Source organism: Sprattus sprattus (assembly GCF_963457725.1).
Source record: "Sprattus sprattus genome assembly, chromosome: 4".
NCBI classification, from domain to species: Eukaryota; Metazoa; Chordata; class Actinopteri; order Clupeiformes; family Clupeidae; genus Sprattus; species Sprattus sprattus.
The window spans coordinates 2094949-2105083 of NC_137923.1; the positions used below are offsets into that span (position 1 = coordinate 2094949).

Consider the following 10135-nt stretch of genomic DNA (forward strand, 5'->3'; position numbering starts at 1 on the left):
CTATAAAATGCAGTCTAAAAAAAGGCGAGTAGAAGGAACCGCACCAGAAATCCCAGTATAATTAACTGAAGGACATCAAAACCCTGGCAGGGAGATGTTGCCTGGAATGCGCCTATTGCTTTCACCAACACAGCAGCTGAGGCAGCAGCAGCAGCATCTATTGCATTTTCGGCGTATGGAACCTCATCAATTAAGTGAGGCGCACCCTGTATAAATATTTTGAATACCGAAGGCGAGGACAACGACAAGGATGGAAAATGATCGGAGCTTCGTTTTGACTGACGAAGCTGTAACTCCTCCTGCTTGAGCCTGGACTACACAAAGCTTATGTGGCCAAACCCACTGATCTGAGATACGGGACTGGTAGCAGCAGCAGGTCTATAAAAACCCTAGCACTTGTTTGCACAGGGTGTCAGACAGAAGTACCTAGTACCCAGATCTGAGCTTTTGAGGACTGTACATATCACAATTCACAGAAGCCATGTCTCACGGATGGGGATACGGACCTACCAATGGTAAGGATGAGTGACATGTGCAAGGTTAAGGAAAAGGTCAAATAGTAAACACTTTGACTATTATATACATTTTACTAAAAAAATGGTATAATGAAAAATATAACTGTTCTTCAACAAATTACTTGTACTGAATTCTGTTTTCTATAATCTTTTTCTCAACCAATTCAGGACCAGAGAAGTGGTGTGATGGCTTTCCCATCGCCAATGGACCCAGGCAGTCACCCATTGATGTCGTCCCTGGCCAAGCGCCTCATGACCCTGCTCTGAAGCCTCTCAAACTTAAGTATGACCCTGCCACCTCCCAAAGCATTCTGAACAACGGCCATTCCTTCCAAGTGGATTTTTTGGATGATGCAGACAAATCAAGTAAGTGATTCAGAAGATTGTATGTAGATTTAAGAGTGTAGAAGTTTTGAAAGACTACAGAAGATCATTTTTTTCTCTGTTTTGATATTGGCGCCAAGATGGATGCTGAGGAGTCATGCAGCGCGTTCTTTGTCTCCTATGTTGGCTGCTTGTGCTGTGTGTTGGGACTACTGTATAAGTAGGCAAATGTTGGGGTCCTTCTGTGCCACGGTGAGAGCAGGAACGTTATGTTCTTTTGTTGTATCAGCCACATGCACAAGGTCGCTTGCCTGTGTGCGAACATTTGATAAACAATGTCTGCAGCATTGCTCGTCCTTGGAAATTCAATTTGATTTTCTAATTTCCTAAAGTTAGATTTACTCCAAGTTAAGCTTGAGAATGAATGTCTGTTCATTTTCTCCCATAATTCTAATATATTTATGAATGTTTTACTGAAGAAATTGACTGAGATTTAGTTTTTTTTATTATTATTATTTGAAATTGGTTTCATAGTAGTCCATAGAATATTCTGATGAAGGTCTTTGTGTACTTTAGGGTGTGAAAACAAACATTTTGATAAGAGGTGGCTGGCCATTCTTCAAAATATGGGCTGGACTTCAGTCTTGCTCAGCATTCCATTGGCTCTGCCTTGGACGTCCAAGCTCCTCGGTTCTTTGTGTCCAGGAGTGCTAATATATTCTTTTATTCCAGAGGGAAAAAAATATTCCCCTTTCCCTCAGGGTGTTAAGGAGGAATTTTTACCCTGAGATCTGATCAGTTCAGTGTTTATGAGTGATTTCTTTATAGTTTTCTTAGAAAAAGAAACCCAAAATCTACCGAAACACACTCGTCTAAAGACAAATATCCAAAACATTAGACACTATGGTATGGTATGTGCTGTTACAGCAGTGATGTGGCAGAGAAGACCCTTTGGCACCACATATTCCCTCCATCAGCTTCTTTGTGTGCTGGAGCGGCTCTAGTCATTTGGACAGAAGACTTAATGTGTCACCTATGGATACTAGTTGCCTGTGTGTATAACTATTCAACAGTTTTAGCAGCTCTCTTTGTCTCTCCCCCCCCCCCCCTCTCTCTATTTCTCGCTCACTCTCTCTCTTTGTCTCTCTCTCTCTCGCTCACTCTCTCTCTTTGTCTCTCTTTCTCTCTCTCATTTTTATTTCTATTTCTCTCTCTCTCTCTGTAGCTCTGACTGGAGGGCCCATCTCTGGGACATACAGACTGAAGCAATTCCACTTCCACTGGGGGGCCAGTGATGACCGAGGCTCTGAGCACACCGTTTCTGGCACCAAGTTCCCCTGTGAGGTACAGCATGGTGGCTCAGTCAGCCCCTCCACAGGGCTCTTAAGCACTCAGTTACAGCAGTCTCAACACTTTAACCAACACACCTTCCTTTCATGCCACCCTCTGGGTACTGAGTGGAAACACATGACTTAGGCAAAACAGCATACCAGTGCCATCTCATGTCTTATCTCATGTTGATGATTACTCAGGAAGTACTGATGTGTAATACGTTAGGTGCCACACAGTTTCATGCTTAAGAAACAGGAACTTAAAAAGAATTTTGAAGCCAGGAACTTCTTCTTCGTTCACAGCTTCACTTGGTACACTGGAACACCAAATACCCCAGTTTCGGAGATGCTGCCGGCCAGCCTGATGGCCTTGCTGTGGTTGGAGTGTTCTTGAAGGTACCATAAATCAAATGTGCTTTATCAATGGTCTTTTTATTGTTTTCTCATCACATTGCAAACAAGACATGTATACAGTATACAATTTAAATCCCCCCACCTCCCACCTCCCTCCACCCATGGAAAAAATATATACTTGTGTTTGTTGATGTCAGCGTGCATGCATGTGAACATGTGCCTTCATCCTGTTCTCAGATTGGTTCTGCCAACCCAAGCTTGCAGAAGATTCTAGATGCTGTGGAGTCCATCAAATTTAAGGTACTAAACTGTTTGCAATCATTTCACACTGCTGGAGGTTGATGGAGGTTGATCCAAGGATCTGACAGTCTTTTGTGACTCCTTCACATCTCTAGGGCAAGCAGACAACGTTCGCAGGCTTTGACCCCAAAATCCTGCTGCCAGCTTCACTGGATTACTGGACGTATGATGGCTCCCTGACCACACCCCCACTTCTGGAGAGTGTCACCTGGATTGTTCTCCGTCAGCCAATCAGCGTCAGCCCTGCCCAGGTACAGTGCCACGACATCACACTGGCATTGAGTGTATCAGCAACTTGGCCCCTCTTGAGCTGGGCACTTGTCACACCTTGGGGTCACTTTAGATTGTGCAAATAAGATCACAGGAAGTTCTCTTCATGGTTCCTTCCTCAATCTGCTAGTGTGGGACTCCGAAAGACAGAGGCCTTTCTTTATTGAAGTGTAGAGTGTGTTAGGATTTTTTTGGGTTGAGTTTATTATTTCTGATGTTATTTTGATGTTGGTAAATCATCTTGTTCACCAGATTTGAATGGTAGCATCAGACACTGATTCTGACACCGGTAGCACAACACACTGGAGTATCCTGCTTTTATATTCTATTCTAACACAGCATGGCCTGAACATGTGCGTGCAGTTGAGGAATAAGGTATTGTATTGCCCACACACACAAAAAACTGGTTTGCAAGAGGTGTGTGAATACAAAAGAATTTCTCCAATATTCTTGAATGCAGGGTTGAATGAGGTTAGTTTAAGAGTTAATATTTACCGAATGTAGGTCTACACATTAAGCCTGGGACTCTTATGCAGTCACACGCCATGGGCTGTGAGCTCCCCTCTGTCCAGCTAGATTACATTATCTCAACACTGCATAGTGCTAATGTCCGACAGGGAGCTCATATCACCTGCTGTAGGCCCACTTAGACACAGTCATTGCTTCAGCCTACACCCACATGACTTTCCAAACTGAGACTTCAGAGTGACTTGTCCCTCAAGTTGAATTTTATTTGCACAATGGGTGCAAGACGTTTTTTAGATCAGTGCACACAAAGGGCAAAGGAGGGCACACCACTGGTTCTGCAGAAGCTTGAGGCTTGTGGCTTTTCACCCTCTGAGTAAGAAAGGAAGTGGTTGTTTAGGTTGACAGGTACAGGGCACTTTTCCCACAGTCGCACATATTAATATCACAATGAATTTCTCAGCTCATGCAGTGTGAAGGTTGACCGCTAGCATTCTACAGTGACAGTTTTTTATTTTTTATTGAATCAGCAGTATATTCGTTACGCTGCCGTAAAACCTGTGCGTCAATGCCTGCGCATGAAAGCCTGTGCGTATCCACATATGCTCCATAACTATTTTTCTGGACTTCCAACAAATTCCATTGCTCATTCTTAAAACTGTATAAGTGGACTAGGACAGCTGTGAGTAAAGGGGACAGTAAGTGTGGGCCACAGTGCAGCAACACCAACACATGCCAGTGAGTGCAACAGCTTTCAAGTGCATGACAAAATGACATTTCTCTTTCTTTCTTCACTCTCTCTCACTCTCTCTCTCTCTCTCTTTCTTTCTACTCTCTCTCTCTCTCTCTCTCTTTCTTCACTCTCTCTTTCTTTCTACTCTCTTTCTCTCTCTCTCTTGCTCTACACTTTCTCTTTCTACACTCTCTCTTTCTTCTCTCTCTCTCTCTCTCTCTCTCTCTCTCCCTCTCTCTCTCTTTCTACACTCTCTCTTTCTTCTCTCTCTCTCACTCTCTCTCTCTCTCTCTCTCTTTCTTCACTCTCTCTTTCTTTCTACTCTCTTTCTCTCTCTCTCTTGCTCTACACTTTCTCTTTCTACACTCTCTCTTTCTTCTCTCTCTCTCTCTCTCTCTCTCCCTCTCTCTCTCTTTCTACACTCTCTCTTTCTTCTCTCTCTCTCCCTCTCTCTCTCTTTCTTCTCTCTCTCTCTCCTTCGACAGATGGCTCAGTTCCGTAGCCTGATGTTCTCCGGTGAGGGAGAGGCAGCCTGCTGCATGCAGGATAACTACAGACCCCCGCAGCCTCTGAAGGGCAGGAAGGTCCGCGCCTCCTTCAAGTAAATGTCATCGGACATTCTCAACTCCGTCCACCTGTGTACCTGCCATAGTGCCCTAGAACCAATGTATGCATTTTTATATTTGCCTCATAGGATCATCTGTCATGTTAATGATGGGATGGAAAAAAGCACTGGTCTTACTTAGCTTATTTGCTTTTTATTTTTTTATGTTAGATGTGTAGGTTATGTCTCTAATAGTGTTGTTTCTAACAATCATTATCCTCAACTTGGATTGTGCACTTAATTTTGCTTAATATTTTTCTATATATTCTAGTCTGAAAATCTGCAATTAGTTACATATTTCAGTGAAACCAATAGATATGTAAGGGAGGAAATATAACATCTCTAGCAGTTGATGAAATATCTGTTGGCGTAGACATGTGCCTCAGTGCTTTATCCTATCTCATAATCCCTCAGGGGAGGCTCACATCAGATTAACGCTGTTTCTCTGCCAATATTGGACTTTGCCTTTTTCCCCCCCCCATTCCGTTACTGTCACTGGAGGGCACCTGTAATTAATCCTCAGCCTGTCTGTGTAGTCATTTCATGTGCCCTCCAGTTTGACCAATCATGTAGCTATGATGCATCTGCTTACAGGGCTTGCACATAGTAATGGCTGAACTCTCCAAGTGATCCTTTAAAAAGTGTTTCCTGTGTCTTAAATCATGTGGCAGGGGTAGAAGATTGTTTAAAACAAGGATTGTTTCATCAAATACAAATCTTTTGAGGCAAGATTTCACTTTAATATTGTGAGGACGAATGAACCTGTCATTAAGCAGTGTCTGTACAAGGAAATTAACGTAATGCCAATAAAGCAATTTATTTTATGAAAATGCAAGAACTGTCTTTTCGTTCTGTTCGAAAGTGGCAATATTAATATGAGACCCAGATCAACAGACGTTAATCCTTTGGCAGTATTAAAAAAACAACAAAAAGAAGAAGAAAATCATTTGATTGGTCTGAAATAGCTGTCATACTACTGAACACTTATAAAATCTGGTGGATGCTGTGTCAAAAATAGGATTTAGCACTTTCCCTGGGGCAGATTTGTGATGCATATGAGACAGCGGCTGGAGCTCTCGCTTCAGCCTGCTACCCGGTGGCCTGCAAAAACGCAGCTATCTGTTCCGGACACAGGGCATGTGGAGCACAGTCATGTGACACCACCATGAAGCCAGATGTAATATGACCTCTGACCTCTCTCTTCCAGTCAGCAGAGGCAGCAGTCCAATACCACACACTGCAGCAGAGATTGACCCCTTTTTTCAGAGCGTAATATCCTGTGTTCGTGGCCTGAGGGTCTAACCTACATGCCAGTCAGTTTCAAGAGCAGTCTCTATCAGTCGTGTTCATATACTGCTATACCTCGTCAAGAGTAGACAGAAAGTATTGTGGAAGAATTAGTTGCCAGTATGTATGTTGACATCTACCCAAACACTGAAGTATCTATCCTGAATTAACGTGGGTGTTGTAATTTCCATTCCGATTGAATACTGAATGCTGAATAATGAATACTTTTCAAGCAACTGATATTCGTACAGGTCTTCAAAGTTTTTCCGACTAGTAATAATGTCTATGAAGAACTATGATAAGAACTTATAAAATGATTCTCAAGCCATACTCCCTTAACCCAACCATTTTTCAGCGAGCATCACAGATGTACGTATGTGTATAAAATAACATATTATTGAAGTCTCAGGCCAGCTAGCGCTGATGTCGGTTTGAATACTGCCTCTCACAGAAGCTGTATTTGCCCGTCCCTGGAACAGTTCTTTCTTTTTAGCAAGTGTGGCGTCACACCATGGATGAGGGAACATTTGGATGCCAGTCCACTTCTCATTAACGCTTTGAGAAGTGGCGGATGGCTCTGTTGTCTGGTTGGGGCTTACGTAAGAGTCCTCTGTGTGTTTCTCAGGCGCCTTTGCCAGGGAGCCTCTCTCTCTATCTCTCTCTCTCTCATTGAATTCAGTGTATCTGGGTCGACATCATCCCCGATGATTTGAAAATGAAAGTATTGTTCTCCTCAGGTCCGTCCATTGCATCAGAGAGCAACCCTAGTGTCCCCATGTGTATTCATTCCAACTTCAGTTTGGCTGCATTTACACTACATGACAAACACCTCCATCCATTCATGCATATGTGTATATGTTTATACCACAGGCACTATACGTATTCTAAATACTGAGGGCATTACACTCAACAACAGACCTCCTTTGGTATTTGGGAAAACATTGAATTGCACAAAAATAATTGCGATTCCTCTCAGAGCAGGGAGGACTTTCCCCTCAGCATATGGCGGTGGACAGGGCAACCCTTGGGCTGGCTGGTGCTGCTGCACAACTCAACAAAAGACCAGCCAGAGAGAAGGGGGAGGGGCTCATGGAGAGAAGAGAAAAGAAAGATGGGTGAGGGGAGTAATTGAATAGACTGGGAACGGAGAGAGGCCAGAGAGGAAAGAGGATTCAAATCAAAAGAAAGGCTGCAAAAGAGGTGGGGCGGGCGGGGGCGGGATAAGAGGGGGGAAGACCTGGACCTCGGAGGACAGTAGGAGGGTTGACCTGGGTGAGTTGGGAGTGAGAGGCTTAGGCGAATGGTAGAGATGACACAGGAGAAATGACAGACTCAAACAAGACTCTCCTCTCCATGCTGTGGGATAACACACACTTCCAAATATAACAAATGTCCCAAACCACAAATGCCCAGTGCTACTTGTGCACATACAATCCAATTCAATCCACAACTGGTCACAGTTCAGTCAGTTATCTATACTGGGTGCTCATGTGATATTCATTCTTTGAATTGCAGCTTGCATGCAATGGAATGGAATGCCTACATTGGAGAGCCAATCAATTATGTCCTGTCACGGGCATGCATTTAGAAAAAGGAGCACCACAAGAGGTGGCACAAAAGTGACTGTCACACATTGCAATGGTCTCTCCGCTGTGAGGCCACGACCCCGTCACCCCATGGAGAGCCACACGCTGCAGAGGGACTGCGGCTTGGCCCCTGGTGATCCCGGCTCTTCCGTGTGGGAAGGAGATACAGAAGTGGCAGCAGAGCAGTGACACACACACACACACACACAAGCACATGCACACACACACACACACACACGCACACACACACACACACACACACACACACACACACACACAAGCACATGCACACACACACACACACACACACACACACACACACACACACACACACACACACACACGCACACGAACACACACACACAAGTACACGCACACACACAAGTACACACACAAGTACACACACACACACACACACACACACACACACACACACACACACACACACACACACACGCACACACTCAGCATCTTTGCCAGCGGTCTTTGATGCATCAGCTTTTACGGAGCTGCAGTTTGGGAAGAGTCAGGGGGGAAAGTATGAATGCTGTTTTCTCAGAGCCTGACAAGATGGATGTCAGCAAAGTGAGAGTGAGGCAAATGCATTCTCCGCACAGATATGGCTAGTCAGAAAAATGATAGTAAAAAAACAGACTTCTTTGAAAATGCAACTGGGGAGGTTGGTATGTTGGTGTGTTTTGTAGTTAGTGACAGGAAAAACAGGAAACAACACAGGAAATAACACACCTCCACTTCTACAGCCTTGCCAGTTTACTCAGTTGCATGCAGTGCCCCAAAAGTAGTGTTCACTTAATCATGTATCATACAAAGACCAGTTCAGTCCACTCTGCTTGAAGAGGGCAGACCAGTTCAGTGCACTCTGCTTGAAGAGGGCAGACCAGTTCAGTGCACTCTGCTTGAAGAGGGCAGACCAGTTCAGTCCGCTCTGCTTGAAGAGGGCAGACCAGTTCAGTCCGCTCTGCTTGAAGAGGGCAGACCAGTTCAGTCCGCTCTGCTTGAAGAGGGCAGACCAGTTCAGTCCGCTCTGCGTTAAGAGGACAGACCAGTTCAGTGCACTCTGCTTGAAGAGGGCAGACCAGTTCAGTCCACTCTGCTTGAAGAGGGCAGACCAGTTCAGTGCACTCTGCTTGAAGAGGGCAGACCAGTTCAGTCCGCTCTGCGTTAAGAGGACAGACCAGTTCAGTGCACTCTGCTTGAAGAGGGCAGACCAGTTCAGTCCACTCTGCTTGAAGAGGGCAGACCAGTTCAGTCCGCTCTGCGTTAAGAGGACAGACCAGTTCAGTCCACTCTGCTTGAAGAGGGCAGACCAGTTCAGTCCACTCTGCTTGAAGAGGGCAGACCAGTTCAGTCCACTCTGCTTGAAGAGGACAGACCAGTTCAGTCCACTCTGCTTGAAGAGGGCAGACCAGTTCAGTCCACTCTGCTTGAAGAGGGCAGACCAGTTCAGTCCACTCTGCTTGAAGAGGGTAGACCAGTTAAGGGCTCCTTTGCCTCCTTGTCATTCAGGGTCAACAAAGTATGTATGTGGCTCTATGAAGTCCTTTGGAGGCTGATGTAGAGAAGGTACAGGTTCCAAAACTGTGTTATGGCGAAATACAGCAAAGAACTGTGAATACACAGACATTCTTGATCCTGACTTTGAGAGGTAAGCAGCCACTATGATCACAATACATTTTCCCATATGTACATTACAATGATCATAATATGATGCTTTGTTTTACGTCAATATACTGCATGCCTTTAATGCCCCCTGCAGTTGTATAGTATTGTGAACTGATGCACCGTGTGATAGGGGTAATCTAGTTAACATGATCATAGTCACAAGTATGTTAATATGCCAACTACTGCATGTGTAAAGGCTCTGTGACCTAAACCTGACCTCTATTTGTAAATTGCAAAGACCATGTCTGAGAGAAGGAGCCCCCGACCCACCCCTTAGGGAGGGAGATAAACCACATTCTGATAAGAGATGGGTGGGTGCCCTAATTCTGGACAAACACACACACAGAGAAATGTAATATAAATTACAATGCATGGAAGAAAATAAATGCTTTTGAATTTTAGTTCAGATTTCACTTTATAAAATATTTTGACAAATGACTATGGTTTCAAATCATAGGGTGATGATGTTTTGGTGGCACATTTGTCCAGGCAACAGGTGTGGGTGACTTTAAATTCAGTGGCCAACAAGTTTTCAGCACCCTGTTAGGAAATAAACCTTTTTTAGACAACTCTCTGTTCATCGAGAAATATTTAGGTAAGTATCTCAATAACGCCAGAGTTAGAGAAATTGTTAAGAGTATTCATCTATCCATTGCTATGTGGTTTGCTTGTTGCCTGTATAT

The 10135-nt window shown here is 44.3% G+C and overlaps 1 protein-coding gene across 1 annotated transcript; it reads left to right on the forward strand.

Moving 5' to 3' along the window:
• Nucleotides 1–415: 415 nt before the first annotated feature.
• On the forward strand, nt 416–5713 carry cahz (carbonic anhydrase). Its single transcript, XM_080838006.1, has 7 exons — nt 416–515; nt 684–881; nt 2065–2183; nt 2474–2566; nt 2762–2824; nt 2920–3075; nt 4778–5713. The coding sequence occupies exons 1-7, from the start codon at nt 482–484 to the stop codon at nt 4895–4897; spliced, it is 783 nt and encodes a 260-aa protein (XP_080694132.1). The 5' UTR covers nt 416–481; the 3' UTR covers nt 4898–5713.
• The last annotated feature ends 4422 nt before the right edge of the window (nt 5714–10135 follow it).